At 44.1% G+C, this 20,220-nt stretch overlaps 1 protein-coding gene across 1 annotated transcript in view; it reads right to left on the bottom strand.

Moving 5' to 3' along the window:
- Positions 1-4,783: 4,783 nt before the first annotated feature.
- The window catches only part of LOC147898773 (uncharacterized), a 28,294-nt gene continuing 12,857 nt past the window's right edge, over positions 4,784-20,220 (bottom strand). The window contains exon 4 of the mRNA XM_087379926.1: positions 4,784-5,397. Coding sequence (XP_087236052.1) covers positions 5,167-5,397 — 231 coding nt within the window. The 3' untranslated portion in view covers positions 4,784-5,166. The remainder of the gene's footprint in view (positions 5,398-20,220) is intronic.

Genomic DNA, 20,220 nt, shown 5'->3' with positions numbered 1-20,220 from the left:
AAGGCAGATCAAAAGAACAAGAAGGGGTCTAGCTCAGGATACTACCAATGTGGTACAAAGTGGAGAATTATTCTTGATGACATCTCCAAGATCAGGCATGCAAACCCAGAAGTCACAGTGAGGGTGTCTGATATTGAGATGTGGGCAGATGAGGAACTACAAACTTTTGTCAAGGCGAAGGACGAAGGTTAGTGCTTGGAGTCATCCATCTTTACTCATACTACTGACACAAGGAAGATTCCATGGAATGGCCTAGGGTTTCAAAGTCAGATTGATGTTGGGGTTTAGAAGGGGGCATTATAAAAGTACATAGGGTAGTTGAATGTGCCTCTATGAGGTGCATGGTTTGCTTTCAGAGCAAGCACACAGGTAGGACGATGTTCTGGTATGTACTTTGTGTCATTGATTTGAGCCTTTATAGCATACTATGGGAATCTGCTCTTCATATGTCTCAAGAAATACAAGATTGGAAGGAATATGCCTTGCTGCAAGGCAAAAGTGGAAGTGTGGGTGCTTCTTTAAATCTCAAAAGCAAATTCCTGGAAAGTGATCGTGGACAAGGTATACTGTAGCAAGAAGAGTACTTCTTGAAAGTACAGTGGGAGCTCATGGTCTAGGTCATATGGAGTTATTATCGGGCTATCATTTCAAGATGGTTCTTTTGTTGCACTTGCTAGACGGAGGACGGGTTGAAACAGACCCTGAGAGCGTGGTGCCTAGAAGATTCCAGGTTGTTCACTCATTATGAGGGGGGCAGCTGGAAGATGGTGTTATCTGGATTGCACAAGTTCGCAGTTTGGAACCTGACTGAAGATGGTGGTGCGATCTGATGCTACCTTGGATGGACCTGTGTACAAGGATGGTTTGCCTGTGCGCAAGACCTAGTGGAGCAGGAGCTGCTGGTTGAAAAGCCAGGAATGGACATCGACACTGAACGGTTCTAGGGGGCTACCACACGGGAGCTACTGGAGCATTTCATCAACGAGTTCGCATCGGGCCAAGATGTGTCGATGAGAGGGGGTGTTGGGAAGAGTCACCTCCCCATCTATAAGCCCCCATATGAGGAGAGCATGTGAGAGGTAGACTTAGGTTTAGGGCTACCACATGGGCAGCTTATTGGCTACCATGTGGGTGGCAAACTCACATGGAAAACCAAGAAGAGGGGGATGCCCCATGGAGGCTGAAGGTTGTCCCAAGACAGGCACGCACAGGTGGCAGACCGTTCGGGGCAGATCAGGGCAAGAGAAATGGCTCTTGATCAGGTCGGCCAGGATGAGACAGAGGACAGAATTCTGCAGGCCAGAAGGAGCAGGGAAAAGGGCTGCAAAGGGCATTCCCCTTGCCCTTATATAGGGCCTGGACTGGCTCGTTGGCAGGCCAACCAGGTCGGCCAGCACACAGACCCAGGACGGTCCCCACAGCCCCAAATATAGGGGACAAACAGACCAGGGGTCAGCCAAACAGACCCACTGGGTCGCCTGTTTAGGGCTGCTGGGTCGGCCCATTTTGGGGGCATCCAGTCCCTATAAAAGGAGGCCCTTTAGGCCTCATTCACCATCCACTGAGGTGGAAACTCCAGCAGCATTTTGGAGCAGCAGAGCAGCAAAATCTGGCCACCATCCAGGGGATCGAGTGGGGCTAAAGAGCTGCACGCTTAGCTGTCTTCTGGAGCAGGAATCAAAGACAGACTCAAAGTCTACTGAAGCTAGGAGATGAGCATGCAGGCTTAGGGATCTACAAGTGCTACAGACGTAGTAGGACAGCATCCTTTTGATAAGGACAGACTCCAAAGGGCCACGATTTGGTGGGACTCTGGACTCTTTTGCATTGTGTCTTTTTTTATGGAGACACACCAGAGCCTAGAGCGTCCACTACCAATGGTCAGTGGCTACACATGGGAGTCAGCCTTCAGGGATGAGACAAGGGATACAGGAGGAGTCCGAGGATCAGGTGGGGTCGTAGTATTGTACAGGTCTTCCCCCGCTGGAGCCATCTCCATTGAGAGGAAGGACGCACACTCCCGATTCATGTGGATCCGGATCCGACGCACAGACACCTGTGACCTTTTCATAGCAATATGCTACTTCCCGCCAGACACATCCAACTTCACCAGAGTGGCACGAGAGGAGGGTGAGACATCGCCATATGCACCCTTACATCAGGATATCCCAGACCTTTCAGCCCGCGGGGAAGTTCTCCTTGTTGGGGACTTCAATGCCAGGATGAGCATACGCCAGGCACCACTCCTAAACTTCTGAGACAACTCTATCATGCTACCAGACATGGACCTAGACGGAGCACGTATCACCAGGACCTCATCCGACCGACACGGGCCTGTTACACCATATGGACATGCGCTCCTTGATCTGGGTAGGATGCATGATCTCATCATCTACAACGGGCTTGACCTATGGCCCTCCTCAGGTGGTTTTACTTGCTTCCCACACGGGGGGGGCACTAGTGTAGTAGATTACATCATGGGATCCCCTACCTTCACTTCATGTATCACTGACTTCACTGTAGCACCACTCCCTCCACGAGCTGATCACACATATCTATTCTTCACTATCGCCACCCCACGCTTAGCCACACCACACACACCACATAGGAAGCATGACACCTACCACAACATACACTTTGATCACAGCCTCTCCCCAAAAGAGGTGAAATTTTGACACAACAGTTGATGGCTTATAATCAGTTAGATTCAAATGTTAAAGAGGCTATGTCTTTCACCCAGATTGTGAAGACCACTCAGGTTGATATTCAAAAAGAAATGGAACAAGGTTCTAGTATGGGCAAGGACTACGAGGACAAAATAGTGCTGCAGAAATTCAAGGGAGAGTCCACCTCACCAAATGAGCTTTATGAGTGGCTATGCAAGTTGGAAGATTACTTCAAGTTGAGCCGGTCTCTTGATACGGTCTGCAATTCCCCTGACAGAACTGATGCTGCCAAACTCCAATTTGCAGTCCTACATTTAGAGGACTATGCCCACACATGGTGGAGGCACTACCTACAAGACGTGGAAGGGGGATCAGATTTTGTTAAATCAGCATGCAAAGGATGAAGTGGATAGAATGCAAGCCATCCTACAGCTGGCCAAGGATAACCTTCTCAAAGCACAAGCTAGGATGAAGGAAAATGCAGATAAGAAGAGGAGGCATGTGGAATTTGAGGAGGGAGATTGGGTTTATCTCAGGCTGCGCCCTCATGAGTATCTCATCAAATGCAAAGATTTGCCTGAGAAGGAGGCTACATGGCAGCCACAGAGCATTTTGCAGGAGCACCCACATCTCATGGGCCTACTTGCTCATACCAGGCTGGAATATTCCTACCCTCCTTTCCATTTCAGTTGTACTATTTGTCTTCATTTTGAAGGCAAAATTTCTGTAAGCAGGAGGGGATTGTAACAGTAGTTACTTCCAGCTTAGTAGTTAGCTCCATAATCCATTTTAGTAGGAAACTACTACTTTCCTTTGTAAATGCTACCTCAAATCAGGCACTGCCACGGGGCACCCCTTGGGAATTATCCCATAAGCATTCGATGTGCTGGCCCACTTTCCAATAATATAAAAGGGGCTTCAGCTGTACTTCCAAAGTACCTTTTGATCATAATGCAAATTGGATTTTACTCCCTTTGGTGATTGATCCAATCCCAAGAAGGATTTTCCCTAGCAATGGCTGACCAGCCCATGGAGCTGCAAGTCCATGCCCTCTCTTGTGAGAATGTTTCTTAACCTACCTCTCTATATTTCTGTTCTTTCTGTTAGTTTAGGTGACAGTTTAGTAGTCTAGTAGTTGCCCTTGTTACAGTGTACCTTGTACTCATTCATTGATTGCAGCAATACACTTCAGCATTTCGTTTTTGCTTCCATTTCCTCTTTTATTGAGCCTCCATTGCTTGCCCTAGCCTACATTGTCTATTTACTGGCTTGCACATGTTTGATGAGTACACAAAGTAAAGAAGTTTGTGACTCACTGCCAACCCCACTGTGTGAGCTCCTAGGCTATTCTATCAGTCTTCCGATGTGTGTATACTCTCTGCTGTGATTTCTAACAATTAGCATGGCTAAGCAAGTGTTTGAGATACTCGCTAAGTAAGTACGAGTCTTATCAACAAAAGATGCAACTACGGGAAAATGACCAGACATACCCTTTTTATATGCAACAGCAAGTATGACCACATTGAGAAAGTCTTCAACTAGCATGACTAGGCAACTGCTTGAGACACTAGCTACGCAAGTACACATGATCAGACAGATATACCCTGCCCCCCGCCCCCCCCCCCTCTCTCTCTCTCTCTCTCTCTCTTTCACACACACACACACACAAATTTATGAACTCAGCCGGCATCCACTTTAAAAAACACCGATATTGCAAAAGCTACCTGAGCACAACTTAATGTACATCAGATAAAGATTTGAAAAAGGCCATCAGTCAACTCAAGGCAATGTTCGGGGGGTAAAACAGAAGGGCTACAATCTCCTCCAGAATGAGTCCACACACAAAGTGCTTGCATGTATTTGCATTACTCTAAAACCTACAACCCAAACCTACGCTTGAGTGCGCATGCTACGACAATGACTCTTATCTTTCCAAGTTAATATTGGTAGCCGTCATGCTTTAAACATTACATGATTCTCTTAAGCATGGAAACTCACAACACACATGCAAGATTTAATAATGAACTTTATGAATGGTATTGGTTGAAACTTATACTAAAATCTGTCATTAAGTTGACAAAAGATCGTTTCTTATAAAGCCTTTCATACAGTTTACCTGATGCTTAGAGATAATCATTAGAGAGGGAATCAGTTTTGTCATTGGAAGTTAAAAGATTAATGGTTACCATCATGCTTTAATAATTAAATTATTATCTTTAACATAAAAGCCCTCGGCACATTTAAGATTAGCATTAACTAATAAGAATGGTGGCCATGGAGACAATACAAAAATGGGTCATTCTGTTTGCCACATGAAATTTCAGCGCTTATGAAGCTCTTCATAATGTTACCTGGCAAAAACTGCCAATGTAGGCTCTTCATACTGCTGCCTGCACCTCTGAATTTAACGATAATGATGCCCCAAATGTCATCACAAGAAAACAAGTATGTTGCAAAGCAGCCTCCAGAATCTTTTTGGTATATCCAACGAATAGGTTGCTTACAACGGAAAGATCTTCCACAGCTGGTTGTCTTTCTTGTGCCAAGTGTCAAGTCCCAAAGAAGAGCCATGCATAACACTACCCCTCTTGCTGTCACCATGAAGCACTGTCATATTAAGAAGGGTATCACTTGCCATCCTTAGAGTCTTAAACCCCTCTCCAAAGTCCTGGCTCTCTGTCCATAGAACATCATCATCCTGCAAGTCTGGGTCGTAATTTACTGGCACTACCTGGAATAAAAGAAGAATATCAGACACTACTCATTTTTATCCTCTCAATATATTTGATAAACCTCATGTCATAACACACTAAAAACTCCTGACACAAACACCAGACCACCCAACAGAGCAAAAAGACTCCTCAGCAAAGAGTAGCCCAACACAGCAAAAAAGGAGAGGTAAGCAGCACTTTGAGAAAACCTATTGATAAATGAAAATGATCGGCTAGCAATGATGCCAGTCATGCAGGGCCTATAAGAAGCCCCTGTTGAAGAGCATGGGGTGAGAGAGAGAGAGAGAGAGAGAGGAGTGCACACACAAGGTGGCTAACTGTGCACTACTCTTGTAATGATGAAAATGAGGAATATATACAACTTACCCCTTAGGGTTAGGGTTAGAGATAGGTGCAATTTACATTATCCTCAACACCCCCTCTTAGTGTTCTCGATAAGCAAAGCATGCTTTACAAAAGTTTATTGAATACTACAAACAACATTAGAAAGCTTGCTACATCAGAATGATTCACATCAAGTATTACAACACAAGTGGTACCTACTGTCAGATATGCAATTTCAACGCAGATCCAATGTGACAAAGCAAATCAGCAACTACAGTCAATAATAGTCCCCTAGACACATCAACAGTGTTTATATCCCCACATCAGACTTAGCAACTTTTTAAATCAAGCACTCTTTAAGAAACAATTCTCTAGATCGTTACTCTACTTTTATGCTGGTACACTTATATATGATCAACTCATAGTAGTCCCATATGACATTAGCTCGGTAAAGTCAAAAGAATATTCATGGATGCGCTTTCATCTTCAAGTCCCAGAGATATTCCAACTCCCAGTCAAGAGAAGTCAACCAATGCTTCTTAATTCACCAAAGATAGTAGATCCAAGAGCACAACATCAATCAACAGTTGAAAATCGAGATACAAACTGGTTTAGCTTGAATAATTCTCAGCTTCATGAGTTTTCAAGCATGAGGAATATTGTGCTATTTCATTCATGCTTCATATATAATTGTTGACATCTCCACTAAGTTGTACTCTTCCTTTTACATACTTTTTCCACTGCACTTTGTGCAATGATTTTGATGTTTCTTTTTTATCACCTTGCAATCTTCATTCCTCCTAATAAGATAGCTCCCTCCTAGGATCATCACTTTTGCCTGCCCTGACTCTCCCTGCTACCCCCCCCCCTACACACACAATACGGCCTCTCTTCCCCTCCTACCTCCCTTTCTTCCTGTTTGCCCCCCTTCCTTTTCCGTCAACCTCTTTCCGAGCCCGCTTGGGGCTGTTTCACAGCCCGGTTTTGGACCTGCACCAGCCTGTTTTGGCCCTGTCTTCCTCCATTGGTCCCCTGAGAAGCTCACCAAGGGGCTATTGCCCCCTTCGCCCCTAGTCTTGCATCCCTTGCCCCTCCAAGGGTTTTTTGGCAGCCAGGTAAGGGCTTTTGATGCCTGTTTTCAGGGTTGCCACCAGCCTAGTTTTTTGCCCCACCTCTGCACCTGGCGACAAAAGAAATAAAATAATAACTATTATCGGCCTCCCTCCAGCCCCCACTTCCTTTCTCCGTTTTCCACTTCTTTCTCTTGCTAGGAGGCGGTGGTTTTACTGACAAAAGGGTGGTGATCCAAAAGAGGACCTGTTGGTCTGGCCAGAGGGGCTCATGTCACCACAATGTAAATATCCTAAGTCAAAGTACAGTTGACCATTTATTTGATCATAATTAAAGAGTTTTATATGTGTTAATTACGGTCAAAGAGTTATTTTAATGGTCAAAGGATTGACTACGGTCAAAGATACTTGACTCCAGTCAAGTAAACCTGACTGCGGTCAGAGAGTGTTGACTTCGGTCAACAAGACTTGGCATGCGCCAAGAGGGTTAACCCCGGTTAACCAAGATGTGCCAACTTCGGTTGGAGAGACCTGGCTATAATTAAGGCGCCTTGACCTTTGGTCAAAGCTCTTTAATTATAAACAAGAGTGTTGACTCCGGTCAACCAGAGAAAATATATATATTTATTTGTATATATATATTTGTTTAAATGTGCACATGTGTTCAGTGGGGACGCCCACCGTGACTAGGATTAGTACACAGTGTGTTATTTGCATGCAAAGCGCTAACAATTAATGGGTACCATGGTGGTGCGCTTTAATTAATTGTTGTAGGTACTAGCAAGGATTATTTTTCCTAAGCGAAATGGAGCCTGACAAGCATTTAGGAGGCGGTTCGTGTGACCGAGAGCTTTGAAGACTCCAAAATAGCCCTTAGTGGCTTGTAATAGGATTTAGTCTAGATTTTAGACAAGTGGCATGTTGCCAATTTGAATGGAGCTTGAAGCTCTTGTAAAAGTGGATTTTTCACGTTTTGAAAAAGGGAGAGACTTACGAGACAGCTCTATGCTGAACTTCTGTAACAGAATTTCTGCAATTAATAAAGACCTTCGGGGGGGTCCAGCCCGACAATTTGTCCTGGGCCCTAGTGTATCTTCAGAGAGAGGGAGTGAGGGAGAGCTTTGGAGAGTAGAATTTCGTCTGGTTTTATGAAGCCATAGCTGTTCCCACCGTCTGGTTGTATTGGTATCAGAGCATGGCTTCACAGTTTCTTTAAACTGTGACGATCCAAGAGACAAGGAGAGAAAGAAAGCATAGACCCACCGTGACCTTGTATTGGTACAGGGTAAGTGTGACGTGCAGGCGCAAGTATACCTGAGCAAAGGAGGTAGTCGCCAAAATTGACGAGAACCGGAAAGCCTGAGCGAATCTGGTTTCAGTAGTACAAGCAATCGACGCAAGCACTAGTCACGGGATTTTATTCTGAGGTCTCGTCGTGAGCAGAAGATTTAATCCATCGCCTGGAGCTTCCGATGCTATGCGTCAAGTTGCAAGTATAGACTATCAAGAGATGTAGTTTCGCCACATATGGTCAGGCGTGGAGAAGGTGCGAAGGAGCAGATCCTGAAGACGGAGACTTTTGGCCGGATTTCGTATTCGTGCGACGCTGACGGACGTGCGCGACGAACTTGGATTTTGCCAACCAAGGTTTAACCTTAGGCTTACGTGGCAACCAGCAGGGCAGATGATGTGGCACAGGTGTACATGTGGCATGCACAGAGCTGACGTGGCAGACACGTGTGGATGCTGACGTGGCAGCATATGCAGGGTGATGACGTGGCAGTACACGTGGCATCCAGCTCAGAGCTGACGTGGCACACTGACACGTGGCAGCCAGGCTGGCAGACCTGCGGTTAGTGTGACCTTGTTCAAGTTAACTGCAGTTAGCTGACCCTGGTTAGGGATCTGGTCAGAGGACAGCCTAACCAGACTAGACTGGTGCAGTTAACCAGTTTGGTTCAGTTAGTGGCCAAGTTACAGACATCTAACCAGACCAGAACAGGACTGATCTGGTTAATGTAACCAGCAGTACCCTTTATTATTTTATTAAAAAACAAAAAGAGAGATTTGCAGAGACAGTTTTTGCCATCAATACCCACCTATCTGGTAATCATTTTACTGTCAGAAAATCAGCAGAAAACAGAGAAAATCAGAGTTTTGCAGAAATAAAAGAGATGCATGCCTTTGTGCACAGAGAAGGGGAAACAGATGCCTTTTGAAGCCATCTGCAGCAGCCAGAAAAGGGCATTATAAATTGTTGATGCTTTGGCAATTGTGTGGGTATATGCCTTGAACTGACAGCCAATACGGGCATAGATTGTAAATGCAAAACACCTCTTGTTGAGGTACTTTTTCTGTTGAAAAAGCAAAAGTAGAGTGCATCAGTTACCCGCACTGTCTGAGAAATCTGCAGATCTCAGAATATGGATCAATCACCTATCCAATGGGATTCACAAGATAGGGATGTACATCCAAGACAAAGAAATGTGCCGCAAACTCAACAAGAATTTGAACAGATGGTACGCACTCGTATACAAGAGCTGGAAAATCTAAAAAGGGATCCCAGGGCTCAGCATTTGTTTCCAGCAGAAGCTATGCCTAATCCAGTATATGACGTGCCAATGCTAGAGGCACACTCTCGTGTACAGCCTGAGAGAGAGAGATCTCATAGATCTCATAGGAGACGGTCCCATAGTAAAAAGAGATCGAGGCATCATCACCGATCTCCTAGTCCATTACCATCTACCTCGAGTTCGACTTCTGTGTCTTCTTCTTCCTTATCAGATAAACCATCCAGGAAAAGAAGGAAACACGAGAGGTCTGGGAAGAGAAAGTCTTCCAAAGCGACCAGGGAATTTAAAGAGGGAGGAAAATCTGTCAAGTTTATGACCTACAATGGACAGTATGGTCATACAGATAAAGCATTGCAGTTTATCAGACAGTTTGATGCTGCTTTCGGTACAGAGAAATTTTCAGAATCCTCCAAGTTAAGAATGGTCAGTCTACACTTAACAGCAACGGCTAGTGCATGGTGGAGTGCACTGACCACAGATGGGTCAGCCCCAAGGAAGTGGAAGGGCTTCAAGAAAGCCTTCTACCAGCAGTTCATGCCTAAACAGTTTAAAGACCATGTTCTTCAAGATTGGGACAGCTTGCACATGGATGTAGGAGATACAGTGGATGGGTACAACCAAAAGTTCTGGGATGCTTATTTGCAGGTTGCACCGTTCAAAAAGATCTCCAAAGGCACCCAGATGAGGAAGTACAGAGCAGGTCTCACTCCAAGAATTCAGGCAGTAGTGAATGCTTTGGGGGCAAAGAATATTCAAGATCTTATGCATTCAGCTTCAGTAGCGAGTCTTGTGCCGCTACAAGATCCATCTACAGTGCCATCCTTGCATGCAGGACGTGCTGGTAAAAAGAAAACTGATTTTCTAAAATCAGAAAAGAAAGAGTCCCCAAGGCTGAAAAGAAAGGGTTTCAGCCTGTTTTCAAAGACTTATAAGGGCAAATCTCTATTTACCCCTGAACAGATAGCGGAATTTCGTAGAGATGGGAAATGCTTCAGGTGCGGTAAAGAGGGGCATGTGGCTGCCCAGTGCCCAGAAAAGCCTTCAACATCGAAGGGAAAAGAGGCAGAGAAGCCACGAGGACCGCAAAAGCCAATGGCAGGGGGTATTCCTGATATACTGGGTCATGCTTTGAACCCAGAAGAACGAGAATTACTGCTATCATGGGGCAAAGTTAGAGACCAGCAAGCGCTAATTTTATTTGATCCAGGGGCTACTGATAATTTCATATCAGAGGATCTAGCCCTGAGGCTGGGAATAAAGACGGAAGAGTTAGGCAGGGCTTTGGATGCCGATCAAATGTTTTGTGGGAATCCTGTGCCAGTTACTCCCTTGATAGGGAAGCTCCGTCTTCATGTTCAGAGTTATGTGGATCAGGAAGACTTCTTCATTTCTCCACTGAAACATTATGATGTAGTTTTGGGGATGCCTTGGTTTCACCGCAAGGCAGTGAAGTTGACTCTTCCTGAAAGAGTGCTGGAATTTGTGCATAGGGGGAAAAATCAGCGTTTAATTGCCAGGAATAAAGGGGACACTATCCCCATTGTATCTGATGTTTCATGCGGTAAAGCAATAAAGTCTGCAATTTCTGCGTACATGGTTTTTGTAAAAGAAAAAGAGAATGATATGCTTGCTGAAATGAATGATGCAGACAAAGATAAGCTTCAGTTTCTTGTAAACTTTAAAGATTGTTTTTCTGATGTTTTGCCAGGGGAGTTACCCCCCGAGAGACCAGAAGATCATCAGATAGAGTTAATGCCTGGTAGTGAGCCACCAAACAGACCCCCTTATAGAGTCAGTGCGACTCAGAGAGAGGAGATTATGGCTCAGGTACAGGACTTGCTGTCCAAAGGGTTGATTCAGCCCAGCTCGTCTCCTTTTTGTTCCCCTGTACTATTAGTACAGAAGAAAGATGGTTCATTCCGTATGTGCGTCGACTATCGCGCACTGAATAAAATGACCATCAAGAATAGATTCCCTATTCCGCGTATTGATGATGTCCTGGATCAATTAAATGGAGCTTCAGTTTTCAGCAGGATAGACTTAAAGAGTGGCTACCACCAAGTAAGGATACAGCCTCAGGATGTGCATAAGACAGCATTCCGCACAACATTCGGGTTGTATGAATACTTAGTGATGCCTTTTGGGTTGACAAATGCTCCAGCCACATTCAATAGAATGATGGATCGCATCTTCCGGAAGTACAGGCATTTTACGGGTACTTTCTTTGATGATATCTTAGTTTTTTCTAAGACAGAGGAGGACCACAGAGAACATCTTGCTATAGTGTTTCAAGAGCTGAGAAATCATCAGCTCTATGCCAACAGCAAGAAAAGTGAATTCTTCCTGGAAGAAATCCACTATCTGGGGCATATAATATCCAAGAATGGGATACAAATGGATCCAGCGAAGATCCGTGCCATTCAAGAATGGCCAGAGCTGAAAACTGTGCATGAAGTTCGAAGCTTTTTGGGCTTGTGTTCTTACTACAGAAGGTTTATCAGACATTTTGCTGATATCGCCGCTCCATTACATGACCTCACTAAGAAAAATGCAGCCTTCACATGGGGATTATCACAGAAGAAAGCATTCAATACACTCAAGGAAAAATTGACTACAGAGCCTATTCTGGTAGTTCCGGATCTGTATCAGTCTTTTGATGTGGATTGCGATGCTTGTGGAGAATGTGTTGGTGCTGCATTGCATCAGAATGGTCATGTAGTAGCCTATGAAAGCAGACGACTTCGGGATGCGGAAAGATATTTAGGAATCTATGAGAAAGAGTTATTGGCTGTAATTCATGCCATCCATACATGGAAACATTATCTTTTGGGTGCAGATTTTACTGTCAAAACAGATCACCAAAGTCTGAAATACTTTTTGACTCAGACCAAGCTTTCAGAGAAGCATATGAAATGGGCAAACATGCTGTCAATGTATCATTTTCAGATTGTCCATACTCCAGGAATTCGGAACAGAGTGGCAGATGCCTTGTCCCGAAGACCCCAAGTCAATAATGTAACTATTGCTTATCATCAGGACCTGGAAGGCATGAGGGAACAATATGCTCATGATTCTGATTTTGGTGAAATTTTACAGCAGATGCAAGAAGGGCAATCCACCAGTCACTATTCCCTGAAGGATGGGTATTTAATGAAAGATGATTGCCTATGCATCACCCAGGAGATGAGGAAAAAGATTTTGGGGGAATGCCATGCACCTCCCTATGCTGGACATAGAGGAATTACAGCAACAACTCTAGCCCTAGAGAGGTATTTCTTTTGGCCAGGAATGCGGAAAGATATACATCAGTTTGTTACTGAATGCCTTACGTGTCAGAAAATAAAGTACGATAGACGGAAGGCACCTGGCCTACTTATGCCTCTTCCCGTGCCTCAGGCACCATGGGAAAGTATTACAATGGACTTTATTTTTGATTTGCCGAGATCAAAGTCAGGGAATGATGGGATTTGGACTATCATAGATAGATTCAGCAAGCAAGCTCATTTCCTTCCGGTTCGCGAAACCATAAAGGCAGATCATATGGCTAAGCTGTTCATGGCACAAATCTTTAAACATCATGGTATGCCTAAGTCCATTGTTAGTGATCGAGATCCCAGAATGACCAGTCTATTCTGGAGAGCTTTATTTGATAACATGGGGACGAATCTGAATTTTTCTTGAATTTTTCTTCTTCTTTCCATCCCCAGACAGATGGTCAAAGTGAAGTAGCAAATTCTACCATTTTGGATATGCTGAAATGCTACGTGGGTGACCAAAGTTCAGACTGGGAAAAGTACCTACCATTAGTAGAGTTTGCTTACAATAATACAGTACATAGCTCTACAGGGAAAGCCCCTTTTGAAATCATATATGGGAAAGTGATTTTGCCACCTATATTAAGGACCAAAGATGAAATATTTGCAACTGATCAGTTTGTGAGAGACCTCCAGACAGCTTATAGCCAAGTTCGGACAGCAATTGAAAGGTCTCAAGAGAAACATAAAAGAGCTGCAGATAAACATAGGAGACAGCTAGATGTCACCACAATGTAAATATCCTAAGTCAAAGTACAGTTGACCATTTATTTGATCTTAATTAAAGAATGTTATATGTGTTAATTACGGTCGAAGAGTCATTTTAATGGTCAAAGGATTGACTACGGTCAAAGATACTTGACTCCAGTCAAGTAAACCTGACTACGGTCAGAGAATGTTGACTTCGGTCAACAAGACTTGGCCTGCGCCAAGAGGGTTAACCCCGGTTAACCAAGATGTGCCAACTCCGGTTGGAGAGACTTGGCTATAATTAAGGCGCCTTGACCTTTGGTCGAAGCTCTTTAATTATAATCAAGAGTGTTGACCTCGGTCAACCAGAGAAAATATATATATATATATATATATATATATATTTGTTTAGATGTGCACATGTGTTCAGTGGGGACGCCCACCGTGACTAGGATTAGTCCACAGTGTGTTATTTTGCATGCAAAGCGCTAACAATTAATGGGTACCATGGTGGTGCGCTTTAATTAATTGTTGCAAGTACTAGAAGGATTATTTTTCCTAAGCGAAATGGGAGCCTGACAAGCACCTAGGAAGCGGTTCGTGTGACCGAGAGCTTTGAAGACTCCAGAATGGCCCTAAGTGGCTTGTAATAAGAGTTAGTCTAGATTGTAGACAAGTGGCATGTTGCCAATTTGAATGGGGTTTGAAGCCCTTGTAAAAAAAAGATTTCTTTTCACGGTTGGAGAGAGAGAGAGCTTTGGAGAAGGGTATGAGCTGTGGACAGTTTGAGTTCCGTCGTTGACGTGAAGCCATAGTTGTTTTATTCCCCTCAAGCTCGGTTTTATGAAGCCATAGTTGTTTTATTCCCCTCAAGACCGGTTGTATTGGTATCAGAGCGTACGATTTCATTTTCTTCCTAGAAAGTGACGATCCAGGACTGAAGAGTGCAGTCTTTGGCCTAGAACATCTGACGGAAAGTAAGCCTGAAGCGAAGGTCATCATCGACGAACGCAATGAGTGACGTAGTTTGCCTGGGTATCGCGTGAACGTGCGAGGCGATACTTGACTTCTTGTGTCACAATTGCATACTGCGTGAAGGTTTTGCATCGTCGATCGATACTCAAGGCTATGCTTGATAGGCGCCTGCGCTGAATTGCAGTTTCGCAATCTATTCCGTTGAGCAGCCCTCGTCAAAGTTCCGAGCCATAGTCATATTTACGCGAGTCGTCAACGCTGTACGCCGACCTCGCCGTCGCCCGTCAAGGAGATCCCGTTTCCTAAAGTTGCAGAAAGATGACGTGGCAGATCTGACACGTGGCGCTGACGCGATGCTGACGTGGCAGCCAGCAGGTACACAGTGCACCAGATGACGTGGCAGTGACACGTGGCACAGGACACGTGGCGCTGACGTGGCGCAGTACAGGTGGCAGACAGCTCAGATGCTGATGACGTGGCACTCTGACACGTGGCAGCCAGGCTGGCAGACCCGTGGTTAGTGAAACCCTGGTTAAGTCAACCGCAGTCAGTTAACTCTGGTTAGTTGAACCAGTATCCAGTTAGTTCAACTTTGGTTCAGTTAAGCTGGCCTAACCAGACCAGTTTGGTTGGTGTAACCAGTCCAGTTAGTCTAGTTGCAGACTAACCAGACCAGAACCAGACAGTCGGTTAGAGTAACCAGTAGTTACTTATCTGGTTACTGTTTTCAAAAAAAAAAAAAAAAAAAAAAAGAGAGACAGTTGCAGAGACAGTTTTGGTTATTAATTTTCACCTGCCTGTCAGACTTTTACTGTCAGAAAAGTAGCAGAAAACCAGAGAAAAGCAGAGAAAACAGAGATTTGCAGAAAAAGGAGAATGCATGCCTTTGAACAGTAAAAAGAGGGAAAAAAAAAAGATGCCTTTTGAAGCCATCTGCAGCAGCCAGAAAAGGGCAACATAGTTGATGATGCTTTGGCAACTGTGTGGGTACATGCCTTGAACTGACAGCCAGTACTGCAATAGATTGTGAATGCAAAACACCTCTTGTTGAGGTACCCTTTTCTGTTGGAAAAGCAAAGGTAGTGTGCCTTAGTTACTTGCACTGTGTGAGAAAATCTGCAGATCTCAGAATATGGATCAATCACCTATCCAGTGGGATTCTCAAGATAGGGATGTGCATCCAAGACAGAGGAATGTGCCACAAACTCAACAGGAATTTGAACAAATGGTACGCACTCGTATACAAGAGCTGGAAAATTTTAAAAGGGATCCCAGGGCTCAGCATTTGTTTCCAGCAGAGGCTATGCCTAATCCAGTATATGACGTGCCAATGCCAGAGGCACACTCCCGTGTACAGTCTGAGAGAGAGAGATCTCATAGATCTCATAGGAGACGGTCCCATAGTAAAAAGAGATCGAGGCATCGTCACCGATCTCCTAGTCCATCACCGTCTACCTCGAGTTCGACTTCTGTGTCTTCTTCTTCCTTATCAGATAAACCATCCAGGAAAAGAAGGAAACACGAGAAGTCTGGGAAGAGAAAGTCTTCCAAAGCGACCAGGGAATTTAAAGAGGGAGGAAAATCTGTCAAGTTTATGACCTACAATGGACAGTATGGTCATACAGACAAAGCATTGCAGTTTATCAGACAGTTTGATGCTGCATTTGGTACAGAGAAATTTTCAGAATCCTCCAAATTAAGAATGGTCAGCTTACACTTAACAGCAACGGCTAGTGCATGGTGGAGTGCACTGACTACAGATGGGTCAGCCCCAAGAAAGTGGAAGGGCTTCAAGAAAGCCTTCTACCAGCAGTTCATGCCTAAACAGTTCAGAGACCATGTTCTTCAAGACTGGGACAGCTTGCACATGGATGCAGGAGATACAGTGGATGGGTACAACCAAAAGTTCTGGGATGCTTATTTGCAGGTTGCACCGTTCAAAAAGATCTCCAAAGGTACCCAGATGAGGAAGTACAGAGCAGGTCTCACTCCAAGAATTCAGGCAGTAGTGAATGCTTTGGGGGCAAAGAATATTCAAGATCTTATGCATTCAGCCTCAGTAGCGAGTCTTGTACCGCTACAAGATCCATCTACAGTGCCATCCTTGCATGCAGGACGTGCTGATAAAAAGAAATCTGATTTCATAAAATCAGAAAAGAAAGAGTCCCCTAAGGCTGAAAAGAAAGGGTTTCAGCCTCAGAAGCCGAGGGGTACTCAGTTCTCAAAGACCTATAAAGACAAATCTATTTTTACCCCTGAACAGATAGCGGAATTCCGTAGAGATGGGAAATGCTTCAGGTGCGGTAAAGAGGGGCATGTGGCTGCCCAGTGCCCAGAAAAGCCTTCATCATCGAAGGGAAAAGAGGCAGAGAAGCCACGAGGACCGCAAAAGCCAATGGCGGGGGGTATTCCTGATATACTGGGTCATGCTTTGAACCCAGAAGAACGAGAATTGCTGCTATCATGGGGCAAAGTTAGAGACCAGCAAGCGCTAATTTTATTTGATCCAGGGGCTACTGATAATTTCATATCAGAGGATCTAGCCCTGAGGCTGGGAATAAAGACGGAAGAGTTAGGCAGGGCTTTGGATGCCGATCAAATGTTTTGTGGGAATCCTGTGCCAGTTACTCCCTTGATAGGGAAACTCCGTCTACATGTTCAAAGTTATGTGGATCAGGAAGACTTCTTCATTTCTCCACTGAAACATTATGATGTAGTTTTGGGGATGCCTTGGTTTCACCGCAAGGCAGTGAAGTTGACTCTTCCTGAAAGAGTGCTGGAATTTGTACATAGGGGGAAAAATCAGCGTGTAATTGCCAGGAATAAAGGGGACACTATCCCCATTGTATCTGATGTTTCATGCGGTAAAGCAATAAAGTCTGCAATTTCTGCGTACATGGTTTTTGTAAAAGAAAAAGAGACTGATATGCATGCTGAAATGAATGATGCAGACAAAGATAAGTTTCAGTTTTTGGTAAACTTTAAAGATTGCTTTTCTGATGTTTTGCCAGGGGAGTTACCCCCAGAGAGACCAGAAGATCATCAGATAGAGTTAATGCCTGGTAGTGAGCCACCAAACAGACCCCCTTATAGAGTCAGTGCGACTCAGAGAGAGGAGATTATGGCTCAAGTACAGGACTTGTTGTCCAAAGGCTTGATTCAGCCCAGCTCGTCTCCTTTTTGTTCCCCTGTACTGTTAGTACAGAAGAAAGATGGTTCATTCCGTATGTGCGTTGATTATCGCGCACTGAATAAAATGACCATCAAGAATAGATTCCCTATTCCGCGTATTGATGATGTATTGGATCAGTTAAATGGAGCTTCAGTTTTCAGCAGGATAGACTTGAAGAGTGGCTACCACCAAGTGAGGATACAGCCTCAGGATGTGCATAAGACAGCATTCCGCACAACATTCGGGTTGTATGAATACTTAGTGATGCCTTTTGGATTGACAAATGCTCCAGCCACATTTAACAGAATGATGGATCGCATCTTCCGGAAGTACAGGCATTTTACTGGTACTTTCTTTGATGATATCTTAGTTTTCTCTAAGACAGAGGAAGACCACAGAGAACATCTTGCTATAGTGTTTCAAGAGCTGAGAAATCATCAGCTCTATGCAAACAGCAAGAAAAGTGAGTTCTTCTTGGAAGAAATCCATTATCTGGGGCATATAATATCCAAGAATGGGATACAAATGGATCCAGCGAAGATCCGTGCCATTCAAGAATGGCCAGAGCTGAAAACTGTGCATGAAGTTCGAAGCTTTTTAGGCTTGTGTTCTTACTACAGAAGATTTATCAGACATTTTGCTGATATCGCAGCTCCGTTACATGACCTCACTAAGAAAAATGCAGCTTTCACATGGGGATTATCACAGAAGAAAGCATTCAATACACTCAAGGAAAAGTTGACTACAGAGCCTATTCTGGTAGTTCCCGATCTGTATCAGTCTTTTGATGTGGATTGTGATGCTTGTGGAGAATGTGTTGGGGCTGCATTGCATCAGAATGGTCATGTAGTAGCCTATGAAAGCAGACGACTTCGGGATGCGGAAAGATATTTAGGAATCTATGAGAAAGAGTTATTGGCTGTAATTCATGCTATCCATACATGGAAACACTATCTTTTGGGTGCAGATTTTACTGTCAAAACAGATCACCAAAGTCTGAAATACTTTTTAACTCAGACCAAGCTTTCAGAGAAGCATATGAAATGGGCAAACATGCTGTCAATGTACCATTTTCAGATTGTCCATACTCCAGGAATTCGGAACAGAGTGGCAGATGCCTTGTCCCGAAGACCCCAGGTCAATAATGTAACTATTGCTTATCATCAGGACCTGGAAGACATGAGGGAACAATATGCTCATGATTCTGATTTTGGTGAAATTTTACAGCAGATGCAAGAAGGGCAATCCACCAGTCACTATTCCCTGAAAGATGGGTATTTAATGAAAGATGATTGCCTATGCATCACCCAGGAGATGAGGAAAAAGATTTTGGAGGAATGCCATGCACCTCCCTATGCTGGACACAGAGGAATTACAGCAACAACTCTAGCACTAGAGAGGTATTTCTTTTGGCCAGGAATGCGGAAAGATATACATCAGTTTGTTACTGAATGCCTTACGTGTCAGAAAATCAAGTATGATAGACAGAAGGCACCTGGCCTACTTATGCCTCTTCCCGTGCCTCAGGCACCATGGGAAAATATTACAATGGACTTTATTTTTGATTTGCCGAGATCAAAGTCAGGGAATGATGGGATCTGGACTATCATTGATAGATTCAGCAAGCAAGCTCATTTCATTCCGGTTCGCAAAACCATAAAGGTAGATCATATGGCTAAGCTGTTCATGGCACAGATCTTTAAACATCATGGTATGCCTAAGTCCATTGTTAGTGATCGAGACCCCAGAATGACCAGTCTATTCTGGAGAGCTTTATTTGATAACATGGGGACGAATCTGAATTTTTCTTCTTCTTTCCATCCCCAGACAGATGGTCAAAGTGAAGTAGCAAATTCTACCATTTTAAATATGCTGAAATGCTACGTGGGTGACCAGAGTTCAGACTGGGAAAAGTACCTACCCTTAGTAGAGTTTGCTTACAATAATACAGTACATAGCTCTACAGGGAAAGCCCCTTTTGAAGTCATATATGGAAGGGTGATTTTGCCACCTATATTAAGGACTAAAGATGAAATATTTGCAGCTGATCAGTTTGTAAGAGACCTCCAGACAGCTTACAGCCAAGTCCGGACAGCAATTGAAAGGTCTCAAGAGAAACATAAAAGGGCTGCAGATAAACATAGGGGACAGCTAGATCTCAAGGAAGGGGACTGGATACTTTTAAAGTTTGAAAAAGCTAGGCTCCGCAAGTTTAAAGGCAAACAGAAAGTGTATGCAAAGTTATCTCCCAGATACTATGGCCCTTTCAGGGTTACAGAAAGAATAAATGAGGTTGCATACAGATTAGCATTGCCAGAGCATTGGAGGATTCACAATGCATTTCATGTGAGTCTTCTCAAGAAATTTCAAGGACCAGAGCCTACAGAACCAGTATCAGAGGATCCACCAGAAGTGGATGAGCTGGAGGAAGTCCTTCAGCCAGAGCAAATTGTGTACCATACTGTACGTAAAGGCCCTCAGGGTAAGGAATTTTACAGGTATCTTGTAAAATTCAAGAATTATACGGCATTAGATGCCAAGTGGATGGACGAAGACATGTTATCCGATCATCCACAGCTTTTGGATGTTTACAAGGAAGCTTTTCAGTTGAGGTCAACTGAATAGAAGCCGAGGGGATGTCACCACAATGTAAATATCCTAAGTCAAAGTACAGTTGACCATTTATTTGATCTTAATTAAAGAA

This window comes from Dipteris shenzhenensis, chromosome 9 (assembly GCF_047967505.1).
Source record: "Dipteris shenzhenensis isolate YYH24624 ecotype China chromosome 9, Dip_SZ_1.0, whole genome shotgun sequence".
NCBI lineage: Eukaryota > Viridiplantae > Streptophyta > Polypodiopsida > Gleicheniales > Dipteridaceae > Dipteris > Dipteris shenzhenensis.
The sequence above is the reverse complement of the archived record's forward strand: the minus strand, read 5'-3'. Positions and strand labels throughout refer to the sequence as shown.